Source organism: Arvicola amphibius, chromosome 2, assembly GCF_903992535.2.
Source record: "Arvicola amphibius chromosome 2, mArvAmp1.2, whole genome shotgun sequence".
NCBI lineage: Eukaryota > Metazoa > Chordata > Mammalia > Rodentia > Cricetidae > Arvicola > Arvicola amphibius.
Genome location: NC_052048.2, coordinates 15,336,641 through 15,359,882, shown reverse-complemented (window position 1 = coordinate 15,359,882; position 23,242 = coordinate 15,336,641). Strand labels below are relative to the sequence as shown.

Genomic DNA, 23,242 nt, shown 5'->3' with positions numbered 1-23,242 from the left:
CCAAATATTTTTGCCCTTTAATTTTGCTTTTATATTATATTTTGCTTCTTATTTGTGTGTTTGCTGCTCTTTTCTGGTTATAAAACCATATCCCTAGGGGATACACCCCAAAAGAGGAAATTTTCTTTGAGCCATTTAGGCCATATACATTATGTGTCCCCATTATCTGAAGAAACTTGTCATTGTGATTGGTATCAATATGATAACTGGCCTGTGTTACCAGGTTGGACTTTTGTCTTGTGAGGTCAGACGTCTTTGTCTTGCCAGCCTCCCGAAACAGCAAGTACCTCTTCCTTAGCAAGCGGTTCAAGCCTGTCCTCTGTGCAGAGCTGGAGGCTTCAAGCCCACGTACTTGGAACCCTCTTGGAATTTCGTTTGTATTATCTTTCCAAAGTAGTTTCAGTACAAACTATCAGAGAGCCGTGAAATGAGGGGATTTTTAGAGACTTCTCATTTTATGAGACTGTATTAAAATTATATTTCCAGAGAGGAGCGTAAGAAAGCAAACAGGAAGAGCAGAGGGAAAAAAAATGCCCCGAGGGAAGAACAAAGACGGCCTAACAGGAAGAAGTGAAAGGAAGCAGGAGGAAGGAAGGGGGAATTGTTGCTAAATCTTCACATTTCAAAGAGGGCAAAGAGGGATAGCAAGAAGTGATGGTTCAACTTTGGGGGGGGGGGGACTGCATCACTATATGGGCTTTTTGCAGCCTGTTTTGTTTGAAGCAGTGTTTGCTAATATTAACAATGGTGTTCCCTGACCACCTTTGGAGGATTGTGTAGTTGAGATTAGGATTCCTAGTGGATGGATTCGCACAGAATTCAAGCCTGTATTAGTTCCCTTTCCTGTGGGCTGTGGGGAGCCAGATCCTGAACAACCGACTGCTCCCTCTTTCAGACACCAGAAGCTCCCAATTTAAGCATTCATTAAAAGTGTTTACACCAGAACAGGCTTGAAAATCTGCCCTCAAGGGCGTGGTGCCAGGAGATTCTTACTGATGCAGAAAGAGGGGACATGTTCCAGTGCCAGCGTAACTGCCTCACTGGGTAGGAGGGCACATTCCTTCCCAAGAATATAGTAGGCCTTTACTGAGGTCCGGTAAAATTGTGCCTGGCTCTTTGCCTGTGTGGGAATGAACATCCTTAATCCACTTTCCTAGTGAGGGAAACGGTAACAGAGCAGAGCAAAGCAGATTATTCTGAATTGCTTGAAATAACCCGTTAAATGCGAGAGAGTCCTGTTCGCCAGCCCTGTGTGCAGCTTCATTGTCCAAAGCCACAACTGTGTACATATGGTCGCTGCAAGAGCCAGATGCTATGGTTTTTTATTTTTTATTTATTTTTTATTTTTTTGTGACGAGGTCTTTTGTTGCCCGAGTGGCTTCCAATTTACTATGACTTTCTGATATTCCCGCGTCCACCTCCCAAGTGCTAGGAATATAGATAAGCATCTCCTTGCCCAGTTTTATTCGGTGTTGGGAATCGAACCCAGGGCTTCACGTACACTAGACAATCACTTGACCAAACTGAGCCACACATTCTCAGCCCAGTGACACTTTTGATTTTTTGAGATAAGGTCTGCTTATATAGCACTGGTTGTTTTGAAATTGTCTGTATGGACTAGGTTGGCCTACAGCAATCTGCTTGCCTCTGCCTCTAGAGTGTTGGAATTAAGGATGTGCGTCATGACACTGGGCCTCAGTCATGATGTTTTCATACACACAGAGGCTTGATTACTGGCTCCTGCAGTCAGAACAGATTAGATTCTTCCCTAGATTTGAAATTATTTTATAAACCAGCTCAGTGATGCCCGAGGGCTAACTATGAGATGTTAGGATTCCTAGGTAACATTTATATTTAAAATATAGCAACACAAACATTTGCCTTCATATGGGTCGCTCTCTGTTGTTGTTGTATGTATTTAACACACTTAACATTTTTCTCTAAACCTAAACATCTCAAAGTGCACAGGACAGTGAGCTTTATTAGGTCTGTTTGGAAAGTCACAGCGGCTACTTCCATTGGCTGCCGTGTAGGAGGCAGATTTCTGGGTCCCCTCCACTGCCAGGTAGAAGAAGAAAAAACAGAACCTATCTCCACTGCATCTGCTTTCAGAGATCCTCCTTCCACGCACAGGCCCCAGATTTCTCTTTTTGCAAATGCAGCCAGCTCACATTCTCCTCAGAGTCCGAGGACTTGACTCCTGGAAGCCAGCTCTCCTTACACTCTGCTGAGGGAAGAGAGAGCCTTAAACCGGCAGAAGGCCTGATGTTAGGGGTGCATATACTGACATCTCACAGGGTTCCGGCCTCACCAGGTCTCCTCTCCCTCCCCAGAGGGTTGTGCTGTGCAGCTCCCAGGGGCCCCAGCCCACTGTTGGAAGTGGCTCCTCCCAGTCACGTATCATTATTATTATTATTATTATTATTATTATCATTATCATTATCATCATCATCATCATCAAATGAGTGATGGTAGAGGTGGGGGGGGGAACATGAGAAATTGATGTCATCTTTGTCACATTATCAGTTTCTAATAAAAAATCTAGACAGTTTTACTTTTGCAGGGGTAGAATTCCATTCTCAGGGACTTATGAAGAGTGAAGTATTCAATCTCTCTCTCTCTGTGTTTTCCTCAATCATCTTAAATAACTTAAAGAATATTCTCTTTTCTATAAGATTTAGAGAAATACAGACATATAACCAAGCACCATCGAAATTTCCTTACATAGCTTTTACCACCTGACTTTATCAGCATTCTCTTGGCTGCCTGCTGCCCATCCCTCTCGACTTTCTTTGGAATTTAAGTTCTAAGAGGGTGGGAATCCAGTCTACTCCTGTAACCCAGTTCTTAGCAGGGCCCTGGAAAGGCTGTTGCATAGTAAATATTGGTTGGATAAATGAATAAGTAGCAAGAGGCATGCATTGAATTGGAAGATGTCAGGATTGGAAGAGAACAGCATCAACAGAGTTTCTGGGGGCTGGCAGCTACAGCGACTTCCTATACCTTCTCTGAGAATTCACTTCTCTTATTTAGGTTCGTCTTTGGGAAATGATCATTGTAGTTCATATTGAATGACCACTGTGTACAACTTTATAGGTTCTATATCAGTCATTCATTTATTCAGGGTCTCCTGTATCCCAGGCCAGCCTCAAAGTCACTTTGAACTTGTGGTTCCCCTGCTGCTACCAACCAACTGCTGGCATTTTAGGTATCACCTTGTCTACATGTATTTATTTTTATTTTAGCTTCTCTCTTTCTCTTCTGAGATAGTCTCAGTAGCCCAAGTTGGCCTTGAGCTTGTAATGGAGCCCAAGATGGCCTTGAACTCACAGCAATCCTCTTGCCTCTGCCTCTCAAATGTTGAGATTACAGGCATGATCCACCTCACTTTTGCTGATACATGTATATCATGCCACATGTGTATATCAGGCACCTACAGTTCCCATTACATTCACAAGGAAACAGGAAGAGAACGGGTAGGTATATTGTCCAAAGTCAGACTGCTAGTAAGGGGAGCTGGTTAAATGTAAGCACCCAGGACCTGAACCTGTGGGATTAGAGGACTCTGTAGCCCCACCCCCAACTCTGAGATTAAGGGGAAAGTAATGCAGGGACACTGTGAATGAACAGGTCCCTGGCTTCACAAAAGCCACCTCTGGAGCAAGGTCCAAATGATTATCATATGGAGATTGGAGTGCAAAGTCCTTAATTCCTGGACTTCCTCAAGCAGCGAGAACAATCTCCGAGGGCAAGAGAGCCTAATTGAAGACCCAGGATGGCTTGCTGTCAATCAGTAGCCCCACACTGAGCGCTTGCTGGGGTGCTCTTCTGCTTCACGGGCCTCACCCCACTGCCTCCCCCAGGTCAGGGCAGGAGGGCAGGTAGGGAAGCCCATGAGAAACACATGTGATAATCCTGGTGATGAACAGTCGCTGACACGGGTGCCAGGGAGGGAGGACGGGAATCCTGTTTGATGATTAGCTGGGGTTTAACACAAGACTGTCCCTATCTTCCGCCCCCGCCCCTCTTCTCCTCCTGACCCTAACCTGTGTTTTGCCTTTTGTCTGTGGCAACCGAATCTCCTTTCTGGGGAGCAGAAATGGGCTTCGGTAAACAGATCTATTTGTGTGACTCCGGTTACTCACCGAAGCAATGTCACTCCTTTTTCCACTGTGGTCTGTGTGTCTGACTCACAGGGAGCTACAACAGGCTTCTTTGAATTGATGGCTCACTCCCAGCCACTTCTGACTGACTGCCAACTTAGCAGGGCGTAACTCACCAACTTTTTTTCTTTCTTTCTTTTTTTTTTTTTTTTTTTTTTTTTTTAAATCCAGACTGATTCATAGAAACTCCTTTTAAAGCCCAGGGAAGAGAAACCGCCCATCACACACCCCAGCACACCAGCCCAGGAAACTTATAACCTCGGGAGGCAGGGCCCTCCCCTCACTGTGGCCGCATAGCTCCCGAAGAGCGGACCGACCAGCAGTCAGCTCCATCGCTCAGGGCATCTGCCTCAGTCTCCGGACCCTCCAGGTAGGACCGGTCTCACTCTGGGGAAACTGTGCAGGCCAGGCTCCCTCCATTCTGCGTTTTAAGGTCTTTGAAGTTGTTGGTCTCTTATTTTCTCCGTTAGCCTTCTCCGGCTCTCAGAGAACAGAGTCCTTGAAACTTTCAGCTGAAAGTAGTGGGGGAATCTGGGACATCAGCTGGCCCCGGCTGTAATCACGTTCTCTTGCTGCTATCTGCATTCTTGCGCTGAGGATGTGGAAGGGACAGGGACTTTGGAACACGCCTGAGTGGAATGTTCTTTATGGAGGAATCTCTACGTGCCGTCAAAGTGCACGAAAAGCAAGCTCGAAAGATGTTCTCTAATCTTCCATTTTGATTTAAATTGCTTTGAATTGAAATCTGCGAGGATGGTGTCGTATGAGGACACTTTCCACTTTTTTCTTTAAGAAGGTTAAAACGCAATAGGTAATTTCTGAAAGGAAAGTTTCCTTTGCTTTGTGGATTGTTTGTTGGTTTTTTTATGCTTTTTGGGTGATGGTAGATAAACATCTGGGTTTCCGTTTGTTTTTGCTCTTGCATTTACCGGCCCTTCTGGTCTGTTCTTGTCTGTTAAAGTATTTCGTTTCTTCCTTTTCCCCACTCCCCACCCCCTAACAGGACGGGAAGAGGGGATTGGTTTGTTTAAAGAAAAACCGTTAGGGAAACAGAGGCAGGGGGTGTTTCAAATAAAACTTGGGAGGGGTTGATTTGGTGGGATGGGAAGACTGGCGTGGATTCCGGAATCCTTGGCCAGATGTGGAGGTGGGGTGATGGGGGGGGGGGGGGGAGAAGGCAGCCGGGAGAGGGTGGGGCTGGGGGACTTCTGGCATTCCTGTAACGTGGCTGAATGGCTTTGTGCTTCTACCCCAGCCAGCTGCATTTCAGAGCCAACCCAAAAGATCTATCAGAACGATTAAAGAATTTTCTGAGTGGGCGTGTAATTTTCCAACGTGGCAGTGATCGTACGGGAATATTTATCTTATTACTTTTGCCCAACATATTGTATAGTCACAAACCCACGTGCAAAAATGAAAATGAACCAAGGCACCCGGTTGTTTGCTTTTGTTTTTATCAGCTTAGGTTTTGGTTGAATGTCTGTGGAGGTGTGGTCCATTTTAACACAGATGTGTATTGGTTTTCTTTTTTTTCCTCTCGTAAACAAGCCTGAGAAAGTGACAGGATTCAGCTTGCCTATAAAGAGAGGCGCCTTTTTCTTCAGAAATACAGCTCGCTGGTTGGAAGGGAAATTTTAAAAGAAATCAGTCTGTGCATTCAGTGGTCAAAAGTTTTTGTAAAGCTACCCCTCCCCCCAAGGTGGGGGTGGTGGGTGAGTGCTTGGATCTCTTCTCAAGACTTGGGGCACGACTGCTCTTGCTTCCAGTGTTTGTTACTTCCAGACTGCATGGGTGTGAGCCAGGGGAGCTGTTGTGAAGTCCACAGCCACAGTTTCCTGTGAAGACTGCACACGGCCTGTAGTTCTGATCTGGTTGAAACTAGGCAGCCTAAAACAAGTCCGCGAAAAGAGAAGAGAGGTGGGGTAAGCTGCCACTAATTGCACGCCCTGTGGAGCTGTCTTAAATTCCATTGTCCCTTGATGAAACTATAATGCTTTTGTGTGTCCCTCCTTCCTGCCATTCCCGTCCAGTGGAGTTGGAATACATTTTTTTAACTGCTGCTTGAATTCCCGCTGTTTTTCCTTCAAGTAATGGGAGAGTCCTTGGGCCATGAGCTTTTCTGGAAAAGGAGGTTATTTACTCCCCCCCAACCCCCACCATGGCTTTCCACCCTCAGGCAGCTCCAGTTTCACCCTGAGTGCAGAACAGGGTGGAGGCAGAGCACTGTCCAGGGCTGCTGGACATCCGGTCTAGTCCGGCTGTCAGAGAGCCCCCAGATTTTACATTGTCCCGGACTGCTAAACTGTCCTGGGAGCTGGCAGAAGGCCATCAAGGTCCAGCTGGATCAGATCATGTCCTAAGACCATTGTTATGGACAGTAGTAAGGGGCAGCCCTCCTGCCAGATGACAGACGTCTGTCCCCAGACCTTGAGGAAAGCTGGTTGGCTTTCTCAACCATCTTGGCTCTCCTCTGGAGACAGGATTAGGCCAGTCTCCAGCCCTGAGGAGGGACTCCATGGAGGCTGGCGGGAATGCGGAGCCTCTTGGCTATTTCCAGGTTGCTGTGGGACTGTGGGGGAAGCAGACAGGGCACGTTTCTGTGGAGGCAGAACTGATGGTCTGTAGCCTCCACAAAACTGGAAGACCCCTCGCACCCCGCCACCTGGGATGTGGTCACGGAAAAAGGCACAAGATGGCTTAGATCCGTTCCTTTCTATTTCTCGTTGCTTACATAGAATCTTAAATTTGGAAGTTGGGCATGGTAGTTCATAGCTGTAATACAAGGACTCAGGGAGCTGAGGCAGGAGATTTGCTAAGGGTTCAAAGCCAACTTGAGCCAACCAGGGTACATAAAGTGAAACTTTATCTCAAAGACAAAACAATAGCAAAAATATGAAGGCAATCTTATTCTCTTACTGAATGCAGAAATCTAACTTTTACGTCATCAAGGACAGATGGCTGAACCCTTGGCTCAGAGCCCCTTGGGACACAGGGAAGGGACATCCAGAGTTTACATGCCTCAGAATGTACAGCCACACTCATCCTTCCTTGCTGGACAGAAAATCATATCAGGCGGAGTTTCTGAAATTCAGCAAAAAATGACTTCTCTAAGAGTTCTTGTTTTTTAGGCCTGAAATGACCTAGAAAAAAAATTTTTTTGATTCTGGTTCTGCCGCTGCCCAGCCCAATGCTCCACACTCCTGTTTCTCTAGATACGTAATACTTATTGAATATTTAATTAGGTTTAATTAGTTTAACTTGGTGGAGTGGCATTATCCACACTCTCTTGCTTTAGTCTTTCCTTTATTTTTTAAACCCAAGTTCTGACTACGTAGCCCTGGCTGTCCTGGAACTTGCTTTGTAGCCCATACTGGCTTTGAACTCGCAGAGATTTATCCACTTCTGCTTCCTGAGTGCTGAGATTGAAGCCACGTACCATGCTCAGCTCTTTTGTTTTGTGAGTCAGGATCTCTTGATAAAAGTCAGGCGAGGGCCTTAGACCTTTCTCCATCTTTGCTTCTCACCTACCCTGAATGCTGGGGTTTATAGTGGATGCCGCTACTGCTGGCAGAAAGAACATTTTGAAAATATTAAAATTATCCTCCTCATCAAATCATTTCTACACTATCGATTATGAGCTCTTTTGTTTTCTAAGAACATGTTTATGGTCTTTTCTGTAATTTGGAGTGACACACCCAACACTGCTCTCTACTGGGACATAGTTAAGTCAGCCCAAACCCTGAAGCACAGCTCCTAACAGCCTTTGGGGGATTGTCCCTGCTTTGGTCTATAGTGGTTGTACTGTATGCCTGCACAGTCTCAGAACCTGGCGTGGTGACAGTCCGCCAATCAAAGAAGCCTCTGTCTGCTGCCACCAATCCGAATATGCACTCCGTGGAGGGCTGTAATTCTTGATTACCGTGGAGCTAGAATTTTCTGGACCTAAGTCTTGCTTTTGGAATACTCTTCTCTGGTGACCCTGAATTTCTGGATTATCCTGTTCTTCCAGAGTCAAAGAATGCACATAAGTCCACTGAGGGTCTCCTTGGATTTCTAACACTCATTTTCTGAATATAAGTGTCCAAGAAGACCCCGTGACACTTCAGTCCCTGGCACCCTGACTCGTGAATCTCTTCCCTCAAGACATTGAAGGAGAGAGAGAAAAATACAAACTCTGGGTCTGCTGCTTCCCAGTCTTCCTTTTGAGCACAACATCAGGGGTCAGTGTTTTCTTTCCTGCTGTGGAGAGAGCCTTTATCCGGAGCTGAAGAGACTCTTTGCTGCCAGTGCTCTTGGCCTCATGTAGCTGGGGCTGCTTAGGGCTTTGCTGAGTCTCTTTGCCGGAGTCTTCTGTGAAACAGGCAGTTACACCATAGCGCTGTTGGCACATGCTGGGATTGTGTCCATCACTGTGGGGAGGATGTTAGATGTAGGAAGATGGGACTGTGGTCTAGCCTTGACTCTCCTCTGGGAACAGAAAGATATCCCTAAGACATGAAGATGAAACAACTCCGCTGCAAAGACACCCAAGGCTCTGAAAAAAATCTAAGCACCTACCATTTCTATTTTAAGAAATCCCCGAGTTCACACTAATGGCTAACTTAATCCATAAAAGTTTGTGTAGTGAAACTAGGGCCTTGGGATTCCACCCATTGGCAGTAGACTTGCCTAGCGTGTGCGTGGCTCTGCATTCATTAGCAAGCACTGGAGAGAGAGAGAGGGGGAGAGAGAGAAAAAGAGAGAGAGGGAGAGAGAGAGAGAAAGAGGGAGAGGAAGTGCATGGCTTCTGCTGTCCTATCTGATCCAAGATTCCTTAGGCACAGTTTTCAAAGAACTCGCCTGAAATAGCCCACCACCCGGCTCTTGGAAAGAAGGACGAGGTTTGGTTTATGAAACACAAGGCGCCATCTCAGGAGGGGCCTGTGAAAACACCAGTTCACCAGGAGCAAAATCAGGCTCAGAACCTGACCTGGTCCTGAGGAGAGAGAACAGGTGCAGGTGTGGCTTGCAGGCGTGGGTGGGAGCAAAGAGGGACACTTTGGGAGGGTTTGAGAACCCAAGGGGAGTGAGCAGATGGCTGTGTTTGAAGACGAGGCAAGCAGAAAAGTCTAGAAAGAGTCAAGTGGGCATAGACAGAGAAAGCAAAGGGGCAAGGGAGGCATGGCAAGGCTGGTCTTACTTCCAGGTCCTCCTCTTGACAGCAGCCCACGCTTGCTGTCTTAGGATAGCCCTTGGGGCAAAATTCCGGTTTTTGTCCTCCCTGAAGATCTCCCCCCTAGTTTTTGGCATGGTTGATGCATGCTTGGAGCCACTGGGTTTCATGGGTAGCGTTCCAGTGTTTCTCCATCTCAAGGGTCAGATGAGAGATGAGAGTCCAATGAGGACCTTCATCTTAGACCTCTGTTTTCAGAAACTTAAACTCTTTCCCTTGGGGTCTGAGAGAAGGGAGGGGAGGAAGCTTTGCTAAATTACAACAATGAGTTTCGCTCGTGGAACAGTCCCAAAGCTACGCAGCTGAGCCCAGGAACTTCCCTTTGCCCACAGCTGCTGCTGAGCTTCCACAGGGAGGGGACTCTGCCAGCTCTGAGGGTGTGGTCCGGGTTTGAAGCTGGAAGCCAGTCTCGGGGCTGGCATGAGGGGTTTGACAGGGCCAGCCGTCTATACAGAGTGGGCCTCAGAAAGCAATGTGACAGGAAGAAGCAATGGCCTTTGAACGACCCTTTGTGTACACCACTGGCATTTTTATGAGGGGCTGTCCAACTCTGATTAACTCAAAGTTGTGGGAGGAACAGGGCCTCTAGTAACTGTCAAACCCTCGGACAAGAGCTGGGTGTGGTGCTGCATGCCTTTTAATCCCAACACAAGAGTGTTGAGGCAGGAGGATTGCTATGAGTTAAATGCTAGGTGGGACTACATAATGATTCTACCAAAAAAAAAAAAAAAATCAAAATAGGGGCTGGGAAGAGAGTTCAATGGTAAAGTGCTCACCATGCAAACAAAAGGAATAGAGTTTGATTCCCAGAGCCCATATGAATAGCCGGTATGGTGGCTTAGATTTATAATCTCAATTTTGGGGAAAAAGAAACAGGAGGATCCCTGGCAGTTAGTCTAGCTGAATCTTGAGTTCCAAGACACTGAGACCCCCATCTCATAAACAGACGATGACAACAACAACAACAACAACACACACACACATACATACACACACACCCCTATCAGATAAAAAATAGGAAATAAAGCTGGGATTGGAGATTCAAGATACTGGCTTCATTCTAACTATGTTACCTAGGAGGTGGGGTCTTGGTCAAATGGCATGACAGAAAGGCCCAATACCTCTCAACTCGAAGTAGCCAGCTTATCTGAAACTGAACCAAGCCAGCGGCCTACCCAGCATACCTGGGTGCCCCTGCTCTCCACAGCCCTCCAGCTCTCTCAGGCTTTGCCCGTTGAAGCATGTTACTGCCATCTGCTGTCAGGCGCACCCAGAAGCCTCCAGGGCCCAGCCACACCTTGATTTTTCTTACCAAACCCTAGTTATTATCTTGGCAACCTCTCCCTGGAAGACAATCTGGCTGCCCGAATACTTCTCCTTTGTTGGGAGCAGAAGGCAACGGAAGCTTCCGTCCTCACCCAAGGGACATCCTCCCCAGTACTGGCCAGCTGCAGCCAGAGGGTGTGGGCTGCGCTCAGGCCTCACAGCCCAGGTCTGTCTTCAGGCTTTGCAGATGCTGTCCAGATCCGCCCACTCCACGGACATAGTGGAGGACAAGAGGAAATAAGAGAGAGATGGGGGTGGGGGTGAGCGTCTCTGTGGATACATCTGCAAAAACAATATTCATGCTTTTTGCTTGACTTTGCATAGTTCGGGCTCCTAGGCTACAGAGAAGATGCAAGCCCACCTCATTGGCCTGAGCCTTTCATGCTATGCTAATGAATAAATATGACCTGTAACATATTGCTTGCTTTGTGTTAGACACAGACCCTTCAACGCTCATGCTAACCCCATGAGGTCCATGTTTGACCCTTATGAAATTTGAATTTAGAGTCTGTGTTCTTCATCACTTGGGATGCTGCCTGCCTAGATTCCACCAAGCAGACAGGTTTGACAAAATCTTTCAACTCTGGCCATTAGCCAGATAGAATATTTGTGCAATTGGCCTCGCCTTTCTAATTGGAGCTCTCTCTCTCTCTCTCTCTCTCTCTCTCCCCCATTCTCTCCCTCCCTCCCTCCCTTCTGCCTTCCTTACTTTCTGATATTTTTCTTTCTCGTTTTCTCTCTTTGTTTCCTTCCCATTTCCTCTTCTGTTCTTTTTCCATGTCTTTTTTCCTTTCTTTCCCTTCTCTTCCTTCCTTTCTCCCTTTCTTCATCTTTCCATCCCTCTCCTCCTTCCTTCTAGCATGTTTTTTGGTTCTTCAAGCTTGCACTTTGACTCTATATTCTAGCTATGTGTGAGAGTCCATACAGGCTATATTCACCCCAAAGAGACGGAGCTGTTTGTCACAGGCCGCCGTTGTAGATGGTAGTCCCTTTGCTTCAGGACCATGAAGAAATGCTATTTCCCTGAATCATCCAGGTTCCTGTTTCTTTCCCTGCTCAATTGTGGATGGCCACAGAATCTACCAGCACTTGAAGCATCATCCCTAGCGTGAAATACACAAAGCCAATGGTGACCTGCAGTGTTTTCTTCCCACACTGAAGTCCCATACGCACAAGCAGGAAGACTTTAGGATCCCCCTACCCTGTTTCCCACGCAGAGATACACGCCTCCCTTTCCATCCGTATGTAAGAACAATGCTGAGGATGGAAAAGTACACATGACATAAAACAGCAATAACAATGGCCAGGAAAACTCACCCAAGGTCCCATCCACTCAGCTTGCTTTAATCCCAGCCTTTCCCCCCTCCAGATACATCCTCCTCACTGCTCCCCAAGGGCAGAGCTTCCTTCTCTGTTTGCTTTTTCGTCACACAGACGTCGATTTTGCCAACTAAAATGATCCTCAATGGGAATGCACACACATCCGAAGCCAAAGCACGGTGAGAAGGGTCTCGACACGGAGGAGGGCAGACAGGCTTCCATGCTGCCCAGCAGAGTCCTTAGGAGGCACCAGTAGCCTCGGTTTCATTTCAGATGTCACATGGAGGAAGACGTGCACAGTCGGGGCTGACTCAAGAAGGTCACATGACCCAACTCCTGTCAGAGCTGCTCTACCTTCCCTCTTCCCTCCTGCCTTGCAGGAAGTGCCAGGTCTTTGCTCAGATAGTGTGAGAAAGTTTTCACGCCCACTTTCAGTTAGCCAGCAGGAGATGAGAATCTAACTCATTGAGAAGAGCGTAGTCCAGTGGAAGGGCAGAGGAGGCTCCAGCAGCAGTAATTTCAGGGCCGGGCTGTGCCTTGCACATGTGCTTGTGTGTGTGTGCTTATGTGTGTTACGTAGCCCAGGCTCACCTTGAACCTACAATGAAGCTGCTTTGGGTGGTTGATCCTTCTACCGCTACTTCCCAAGTGCTAGGATTGTATATGTGGATGCTGGGGATCGAATCAAGGACTTCCTGAGTGCCAGGGAAGCACTCTTTCTTTATTTTTTGTTTTTGTTTTTTGAGACAGGGTCTCACTGTGTAGCTCTGAGTATCCTGAAACTTACTATGTAGACCAAGCTGGCCTTGAACTCACAGAGATCTATCTGCCTGCCTCTGGCTGCCAAATTCTGGCATTAAAGCTGTGTGCCACTATGCCTGGATTAGGCATATCTTACCAATCACTCTTACCAATTGAGTTATAACTTAATTCCACAGGCTATATGTACTCTTGGAAGGACGTTTCTAGTAGAGCCTTGGTAGGTAGTTCTTCAGGGCAGGAGGAGTTTAAGTGCAATTTCCATATTTCTTCAGGATGGGCTTGCTGGTTTTAGAAGCAATTTCAAAGCCCTCCCTTAGTCTGGAAGTAATATGCTTGTGAAAAGTAGTTATAAAAGTTAAGTGGAAATAAATAATATGAAATTTGTGCATAATAAGATACTCAATCCATACTTGTAGTGATGTACCAAATAATTTACAGAAATGATAGAGGACTAAAGTATATGTTATATTAAAAGAAAGAAGGAAGCCCTGGAGAGATGGTTCCGTGATTAAGAGCAATGGTGCTTTTCCAAGAGAGCTGGGTTCAATTCCCAGCACACACTTGGCTCACAGTTGTTTGTAACTCCAGTTCCTGGCGATCTGGTACCATTTTCTGGTCTCCATGGGAACCACACATGCTCATGATCCACAGACATACATTCAGGCAAAACATCCATATACACAAAATAAAAATTAGAAACTAAACAAAGAGAGAAAGGAGACATCTGTACCCCTTATAAGGCCTTCATTCACTTGGCTGTTATTTTCCATATTGAAGAAAACATTGTGCTTCTTGGTTCTTTTATTTGCTCCTTAATGAGGTTTATCTGGTACCTGTCATGGACTCTGCCCTTAGGGACTCAGACTTCTCAGGGTGAGGGAGTCAAACATGTCCAGAAAGAACTCTGTCATCAGGCAGGCTGCCATTAGTGACTTTATTAGGACTGAAGAAGGGCTATAATGTAACGGGGCGGGGGGAGGGAGGGAACTACTTCAAACCTATGGAAATAAGGAAGAGGTAGAGTTTGCGCTTGGATGGAAAAACTAATAGGTAATCACTGGAGGAAAGACATAAGAGCAGCTTTCATTTTGGAAGTCAGATTCCCAGGATTCCATGGACAGCTGTCTGGCGTCCCATCTCCTGACTGAGAAGAGCACTCTCAACAATGGAAGGAAGCAGGTTTGTAGGTTGAGGAGGGACATGGTCAGATAACCCAATACCAGTATGGGGGTGGAAGTTCAGAGACAGCTTCATGGCTAGGATCATGACAATGGAGGTGGGAATAACCAGGAAGACTGGTAAGATAATATAGGTAGACCCCCACCTGACTGTGATGCTTTGGGCAGGGAACCAGGAAGAGGCAGAAGTGACAGCTGAACCATTATTGCTCTTTTCTTTCCAGTAATGGCCTATCTTAGAATCTTAGCTACCCACACCCCATAAATGTCTAAACTGGTTTCAGCCAGCCAGATCCACAGACATGGTCCCAGAAAGCATCTTGTACCATCCATAGACTGTCTCATTGGCAAGAGTCTCACCCAGTCTCAAGTGATTCGTTGCGCTCTGTACACTCAGGACAGTAGAAGCAGAACTGCTACAAGTCTGAGGCTAGTTTGAACTACATAGAGATTCCAACTGAGCTTGGCTCCAAGTCTTTGATCCTTATTTTTCCTAACAGCCACTTCTTTCTAGTGTGGCCATTCATGACTTCTGGCTGTTTCTCAGCTTCCCTCAACCCTGACCACACCCGTGCCAATCACACAGTGAGGATGGTGTGACTGCCGTGTTTATGGGTGGAGAAGGTGCCAGGGAAGTGCTCTTGGTGTCCACATAAGCCACCACACTTCTAAGCGTTTTAAAGCATTTTGACTGACCAGGTGTGGTGGCCCACACTGGGGAACACAAAAGCACCACGAGGATTTTCAGTGTTGGCATGGAAGTCCCCAACAACAGTTGACACAGCTTGGGTCTGTCCATGCAGCAAGAGGGGAGGGTGGGCTTCCATGGGACATTCAGAGCTGTGGTGCTGCTGTGTTCCCTGCTTCCGGGTCTGGTCCACCTGTTGAGGAGGAGGAATGTGTTCTCTACCGGAGAATTCCAACCATAGCATTTTGGAGAAATAGGAGGAAGAAATAGGAATTCCAATATTGCTTCAGGGAGACACAAGTTGTAGCATTCCACACTTTCAAAATTGTCTACATGCTGCCGATAGTTTTCTTTGTTTGCTTTTGTTTTTTTGGGTGGTGCTGAGGACCAGTTCCAGGGCCCCGAACATGCTAGGCAAGCGTCTTATACTAATGAGGTACATTATGAGTCCAGAAATAGTCTCATTCCTTGAACAAGGCATGAGTCAATGGACAAATTGCAAAAGATCATGGTGGGTGGAAGTCTTGAGAGCATGGACTATGCTGTTTGTTAGGTTCTCAGACACCCACTCGTCGGCTGCCACTGGTAGTTATCCAGTAGTTATCCATAAAGACCTTGAGGGATTCGTCCTCCCAGATCAGTTCTCAACCTTCTTAATGCTGTGACCCTTTAATACAGTTCCTCATGTTGTGGTGACCCCCAACCATTATGTTATTTTTGCTGTGACCTCATAACTGCAATTTTGCTACTGCTATGAACTGTAATATAAAGACCTGAGATGCAACCCCCATGAAAGGGTCATTTGACCCTCCCAAAGGGTCATGACCCACAGGTTGAGAACTAAATTATACAGAGGCTGGGTAGCCATGAATGATCCAAGACAGAAACTTTATAAAATGTTCCCTTGTGTTTCTAAGTATTTTGGAAGAGGGGTGTTAAAAACCATGGAAGTGCTAGGCATGGTGGCACGTGCCTTTTAAACCAGAGCTCCGGAGGCAGATGCAGGGAGCTCTCTGTGAGTTCGAGGCTAGTCTGATCTAAATAGTGAGTTCTAGGACAGGCAGGGCTACACAAAGAAACACCATCACAAACAAACAAACAAACAAACAAGAAAGGGAGCCCCTCGAAGCTGACAATGGATTTCACTGATATAAGTTGACCCATTTGGAACAGTGTAAAGATGAAGCCATGTATTAATGCAGTAACTCTACCTAAACAGCCTCCACACAAGCTGGAGACAGCAGCCAGAAACCGAGAACTCTGTGACCCGTTCATTAAGAACCTTCATTGATCTGGGATATTTTACTCCCTTGCCTGAGGGAAGAGACACAGCTTTCCCTGCCCCCACTCTCAGACAAGAGTCACTTTTTAGTTTGATTCCCCTCGCCTGCACTTCTACCCGACAGTAGGCAGGGGACAGGAACTAGGGCCTCTGCTGAGGTACAGAATGAGCTGGAGTGGCTGGGAGAGGGGTCAATGGATGTGGGGTGAACAAAATGGACTCTAGTGGAGAGGGTCCCAGAGCATCCAGGGAGACAGAAAGGCTCCTGAATTCCACCTGCCTGTGGCCTCGCTTGGGAGTTTATATTCCCTTCTTGGCTCCTCAGCTACCTCTCACTAGAAGGAGGCTGTTTGTATAAACAAAAGGAAAGAGAGTCATTAAAGGGTCAAGGAGGGTTGAACACAAGCACCCCTTACGTAAGTCTTGTTATTTCCTGCCTTGAGCCAGCTTCATTCTGGAGGGGCAAGCTTGGGATAGAGGGCACTTCGGAGGAATGGGCTGAGAAAAAGCTATCTTTTTCTGGTGACTTGAAGGGTGCGTTCTTAATGGCAAGGACTAGACAAAGGCGACAATTTCTGAGGACCAACATAATTTTAGCCCATATGCTGCCTGGTAAACTAGCCCTCAAACAAACGTCCTATTCCTTGTGCGTGACATGGGGCTGCCTGTGCTTGGATAACTGGATTGGGTTGGCAACGCTATTCTGCTTCATAGAAGAGCAACAATAACAATAACAGCAACCATGGCCACCCTGTTATTAGTACCCACCACGTGCCAGACACAGCACAAGATATTTCACTTCTATAATCCAGTGCAGTCCTCACATTTTGGGAATAATTAGCATCCCCCCATCCCCATATCTATGAGGAAACCGAGACAGAGATCAAAGCACGTGGGATGATTAGAACTTGGGATGATTCTAACAACCTCTAGTTAAAAACAAGCAATCAAACAAACAGAGACAAAGCAAAACCCCTTTCTCCATCCCTTAAAGCCAAGTGGGGAGTTGTAGAGGTTTGCGAGAACTCCAATAAAGCCAACAATAAACGAGAAGAGTGGATTTACAGACCCCAGAGTTCCAATCTCTCCCCAGAGGCAGCAGGAACAGGTCATCAACCTTGGCACTCATAGTTAAATTGGAAACGTTCTCTGCTTCCCTCACCACCCCCTCTCCCCAAATCAGAGGGAAGTGGCCAGTGGGGAAGAGGTTTCGAGAGAGTGGAAACCAGTGTCCGCGAAGAGCCAAGAACCCAGGTGTGCAGTAGATCACGTTGGAGTCTGTGTGCCTAATGAGAAAGCGAGAGGAGATAAATGACACCTGAAATGTCAGAATAATGACAGCATCGGTGTCCTAATAAATACCTAGTGTGTAGCATGAAAGTGGCTTCAGCGCACCCAAAGCTTCAATTAAATCAGGTGGAGTGAGAGGGGGAGCAGGCAATTGCAGGCTACCAGCTGCCATCTCCTCGTTGGTTGGGGCATCCTCACGTACTCCCTGCCTAGAGGGTGGGCAACCTCCAGTCCTTTCCTTTTGATGTCTCCCTGGGCTGGGTCTGCATCTAACTGTCATGGGCACGACACAGATGGCGCAGAGACTTGGGTCAGCACAGCTCCTCCGTGTGCGCCCCTCCCAGTCCCCTTAGTTCCTGTTTTTTACGATTAGTGGTCTCTGCTGAAATTGCGGCCTAGAGCTTTTGTTCATCCACGCACATTGCTGCTAATTTATATTAGTTCCTGTTCTTCCGAACGGTGATTTATGCATCTGTTTGTCTTCTGGGCTGGGTCCTGAATGACTGAAGCTGCACAAACATCACACACTTGTGAACGGCACATCTGGTGTTATCTCAGGCTTTATTCTTCCAAAGCCCCAGAGCTGTCCTGTTGAGCCACGGGAAATCTAACTTTGCCTTAGATGCCCCCAGATAGCATTCCCACTGAGAGGCATGCAGGGCCAAAGGCTCAGGTGTTGCAGATATTAGTCTGGAATGCTAAATCAGTAAGTGATTGGACCATTACACTGTAATTAGGTTGTCACAATATTAGATGCCAAAAAGCATTGTAATAACAGAAGTAGCATCTCTCCCATTTTATGTCTCATCCGGGATCAAATTAGTAGCCCGTTTGCTCTATGGCCAGTGAGTAATAGCGGCTTGTTCTGCACAGCACATGATCTCTCTTCAAACTGCTGGGTGAGCATTTTGCCGGGAGCGTGGACGTTTTCCTCATTCAAGCTGGGATTGTGTGTGATGCTTCTGCAGAACTCTGGAGATGACAAAATCCTTTTCAAAATCCAAAGCCCTGCTTCTGGTCTCTAAATCACAAACAAAACATTAGCAGCTATTAAAGAAATACAATGCACCCCCTTTTAAAGAAAAAAGGGGGATAGATAGTATATTAAAGAAATGAACCTATAAACACGGGAACAAAACAGATGCTCACGTCTCTCCATAGATGACTAGGCACTTAAGTCTATCAGTCAGGTTAGGTGAAAAGCTGATTTTAGGAGTTTTTGATGCAATTTTGAATTTTAAAAGTTGTCACGCTTGTCTTGTGTTAACAGAGAGCCCGTGGAGTGAGAAGGTGGGATTTGCTTTACTTAGCATGGCAGTAACCTTTTGGTCTCCCTTGTCTTCTGTTTTCAGAACTCTCTGCTCCCAGGCCACCAAACAGCCAAGATGCTGGTGTTACTGGCTGGTATCTTTGTGGTGCACATCGCCGCTGCTATAATGCTCTTCGTCTCCACCATCTCCAACGTGAGTCGCGGCCTCTGGTTCATTCATCCAGGGAGGGATCTTTGGAAGAGTTTCATGAAATGTTTAGAAAAATGGAAGGGGGGTGTTAAGTCGGTTCAGAGACCCTCCAGCTTAGATGTGGGGGAAAGAGATCAAACGCGTACTCATATATCAAACGACCAAATACCCAAAGTGTAAAAAGCAAGGATCCATGAGAGATTCTAGGGATGTTGGGAGGTGGGAAATGCTCCACCAAAGGTCAAGACCGAGGTGCCTTTGGAGGGTGGGTAGGCGGGTGGAGCTCCTCTTACAGGAAGAAGGCAAGTGGAAGAAAGTGCGTTCCCTGCAGGCCATTCCAGCAGGCCGGCTGGCAAAGGTGCCCTGTTGGACAGACAGGCTTTCCCAGTCAGGAGTTAAAGATATCTATGCGCACCAGCCTTTCCCTCCTGCAGAAATTCGTGATTATGGGCTAGATGACTGTGAGAACAAGAACACTGTTTTGGTTATTAGGTTGATAAATCCGAGTTTTGAGTGGAAATCGGTGTGGGAAATGGAATTTGGCAGGATTTGCTGCTAACTCGGTTCCTGGTGAACCGGGGTCTTTGCTCTCCGAACCTGGGTCTACTCTGCCCCCTAGTGGTCATTGCCAGCTCCCAATTTGCTTGTATTGTCCCCGTCTCAGGGAGAAAGAGCCAGTGTCTAGGACTAAGAGGTAAAGTGACTACGTGATGGTAAGGATCGCTTGAAAGAGGCGGAGGCAAGAGGCCCATGAGTTTGAGGCCGGCCTGGGAGTCAGGCTTTGCTTGGTGTGGTGGCATGAGCTTTTAATACCAGCACTTGGGAGGTAGGATCTCTGTGATCTGAGGCCAGCCTGGTCGACAAACAAACAAAAAACAAACCAACAAAGACGTTAAGGCAACCAATCATTAGGTAGACAAATGATGGCTCTAGAACGGGTGAGAGTCCATTTAACCCTTGTGGTGGTCAAAGGGTAAATAGTTTTGTGTCCCCTGCGCTCCCCTTCCCCCGCCAGGGTTTCTTTGTATAATCCTGGCTGTCCTGGAACTCACCATGTAGAACAGACAGGCCTCAAACGATGTACTTACCCCTGCCTCCCAAGTACTGGGATGAAGGCTCTGATGGGTTGTAAAGTCCAGAGCGAAGTGGGTGTGAATACAAGCTAGGCGAGTTTGCGTATTACGAGTGAGGACACAACCCCTGCCCATCTTGCCTCCTCCAGCTTTATAATTTATCGATTGTGTATGCTGACTCCTGTGCTTCACAGGATAATGATGTGGGAAACTTCACACATCATTTACAAGAGGCGCATGTGCTTCATATCCACCCAGGGTCAGCCCCTGACGCGGGGCGGAGCTAGTGAGCGATTGGGTGTGCTTGGGCTTCCTGTTTCCGCATGTGCATGTGGTGTGCACACAGGAGTGCAAGTGAAGATGCCGGAAGCCCTGAAGCTGGAGTTCCAGGAGCTTGTGAGCCTCCTAGTGTGGGTGCTGGGAATGGAACTTCAGTTCTTTTGCAAAAGCACTAGATGCTCTCAGTTGCTGAGCCACCTTTGGTTGTTTTTGTCTTTTGAGACAGAGTCTTATGTAATCTACACGTTGGCCTCAAACTTACTAACTGAGCTGACACGATTTAAACCCCTGAGCCTCCTGTTCATTTCCAGGGTGCGGGAATTACAGGCAGTTGCTACCAGGCCTGACTTAACTGTTTTTTTTTTCCCTCGTTAGCTAACTACTTAAATGTGATCCTTTTAAAGTGCCTTGCACATGCTCAGGGTTCTTTTCCTCATCCAGAGTTTTTGTTCCTTAGAACTTCAGAATTTTAAACCACGATGCTGAACTTTCTTCAGATGAGTGTGTGTGAGTGTGCATGAGTGTGCATGCGTCTGTGTGTGTGCATCATGAATAATCAAGTCCAAACAGGAAAGGTGGCATCTTTTCTGGCCCAGGTTCCTTTCTTGCAACCTTTGTGACTTAGGATCTTATTTCTGCAGAGACACGAGGCTTAGCCGTGTCGACAGCCGCGTAAGGCGTCTTGGTTAAGATTTGGTCCTGACACATGATGATGTTGATCAACGCCGTCTCCTCTGCTTTCAGGTCTGGGTGGTTTCAAATGATGTAGCGTCCTCCGTAGGACTTTGGAAGAACTGTACTAGTGGTGACTGCACGGACACCCTGACCTACGGCGATGAAGGTATGAGTGCGCACAGGAGTGCCCAGCCCACCGCGGTGAGGGTAGGGCCGTGCCCATACTTTCCGGTTGTCTAATGCTCCTGCCCTGTGTTCGCAGATGCTCTCAAGGCAGTGCAAGCCTTCATGATCCTCTCCATCATCTTCTGTGTGATCTCCCTTGTGGTCTTCGTGTTCCAGCTCTTCACCATGGAGAAGGGAAACCGCTTCTTCCTCTCAGGGTCCACCATGTTGGTGTGCTGTGAGTATCCAGGGCATGGACCATGTTACATGGGAGCATTTTTCCCCCACTGCTGGAGACTGAACCCAGGGCCTTGAAAGACTGAACGAATACCCGACTACTGAGCTACGTGCAGGAAGCCTTTGACTAGACCTCACATCATTGCTCCAGTCGGGCCTCAGATTAGCACATGGCTGTCTGAAGCTGCATTCAGCTGTTCTTGCCTCTAGTTGCCTGTTGATTTGCTATTGCTGCTTGGGTTAACAACCTCCACCTGCTTTATTGTTTAAAAAGCTAGGTGTCCCTAGGGGCCACCAAGTGGTTGGGCAGCATCAGTACTCCTCTATACAGAAGGTGAGAAGGTGGCGTCCTCAGAAAGATGCAGCTACGGCCAGGGTGTGCACAATTATTGCAGCACACCAGCTTCTTCATCACCCCAGATATACCCAGTTTGGTGAAAGGCCATGCTGCTCCCATAACATCATCCCTAGACATACCAGGGTCCAGGTGGGAAAGGCAGGTGGCCAGCAGGATGCTCTATGATTTATTCTTCACAATAATTACACACAAGCCAGTGCAGACTTGAGAACCCAGGTATCTCTCTTTCACCAACACCACATCAAGCTTGAATCTGGGCAAACTAACAGAGTGACCTTTTAGGAAAAAACAGCTAGAGTTTCTTTCCCCATTGTTGTTGAGGGAAATGGGATCGTTAAAAACAAACAAACAAACAAACAAACAAACAACAAAGCGCTTTGGTGCCCACCTTGACAGTGCCTTTTTCCTCGCAGGGTTTTGCATACTGGTTGGAGTCTCCATCTACACTCACCATTATGCCAACACTGACAGGAACTTTTCCACCAGCAACCACCACGGCTACTGCTTCATCCTGACCTGGATTTGCTTCTGCTTCACTTTCATTATTGGCATTCTCTACATGGTCCTGAGGAAGAAATAAGATGAACAAGCTTATGGGGACCTGGTGGGGCGGGCATGGGGAGGAGGAAGCAGCTTAATCTGGGAGGGAAGCAGAAGTTATTGTGTAGGAATAACCAAGGGAAGGGAGGGGGGAGGGGAAGGGGGAAGGAAGGGTGGGGGAGAGGCCCAAACCCAAACCATTTCTGGGGGTTGGATTCTCTACCGCCAAGCACCTGCCCTTGGAAGAAAGTTGTTAGCTACTATGCTGATGCTTCCTTGAAGCCATCAGAGAGTCCTCCTCTTGCCACCAAATATGAGCCCATCTGTCCTCAGTTACACAACACCACTTAGGACTTTATCAGCTGCCATATGACTAGACGACTGGTTCTACTCTTGAGGGTAACTTCTGGGCCACTCACCGAGGTCTTCCAAACCTATATCACCAAGCTCCAATAGTGGTCCAAGTCCCGGCAAGAGCAGATACTGCCTCTTTGCTGGGAAGGCTAAGACTGGAGGCTACCCGTCCTGTGACCGAAAGCCAAACACCAAATTCAGATGCCAAGTGCCTTTAGTGGGGAGTAGCGGGGGCTTTGGCTAGGATGCCACTTCCCCTATTTGGTGGCTTTGCTGAAAAGACTAGAAAGAGGTGCTTTATAAGGCAAGGTGGTGGGATTGGCTCAATCAAGAACTAGAAGTTTTTACCCTGGAGGACTGGGAGATAGGCTGAGATTGGCAGAGTCTCTGTCACACCTCACTGAGATGTTCCTCATGGAAGCCTCCTGCTGTGGACGCTGATGGACTCTCACTAAAAGCTAAGGCAGCTTTTCTGGAGTTTCTCTAGATTCTCTAGAGCCAAAGATGAAAATGCCCCAACAAACTGTAGGGTCAAAGGGCACACCCATCACAGTGCTATAGTAAGGTTGTGGTTTTTAGGAGTCCCCCTAATGCACACAGTGTTTCTTGTAAAATGTAACAGGCGAGGAATGCATGCAGCCCCTTACCTTACGACTCTGCTAAGCTTCTTCTGAATTAGGGACCTTTGAGGAAGTTCTCCCTAATAATAACCAACACTGGGGACCAGAACAGAACAGCTAAGTTCAGTGGTCACTATAGCTTTGACCCTGGCTGAAGTGGTCCCCTCTCGATAGATTTCCCCAAACCGTTTTCTAGATGAAGATGGCAATTCTAGAAGTCAATCAAAGCATACACCAACTTAAACCAAAGAACAAGCCCT

The 23,242-nt window shown here is 47.2% G+C and overlaps 1 protein-coding gene across 1 annotated transcript; it reads left to right on the top strand.

Moving 5' to 3' along the window:
* The first annotated feature begins 4,379 nt into the window (after positions 1–4,379).
* Emp1 (epithelial membrane protein 1) lies at positions 4,380–22,141 on the top strand. Its single transcript, XM_038319668.1, has 5 exons — positions 4,380–4,533; positions 18,574–18,684; positions 20,778–20,874; positions 20,971–21,111; positions 21,882–22,141. Exons 2-5 carry the CDS (start codon positions 18,607–18,609, stop codon positions 22,046–22,048), a joined length of 483 nt encoding a protein of 160 aa, XP_038175596.1. The 5' UTR covers positions 4,380–4,533; positions 18,574–18,606; the 3' UTR covers positions 22,049–22,141.
* Positions 22,142–23,242: the final 1,101 nt, after the last annotated feature.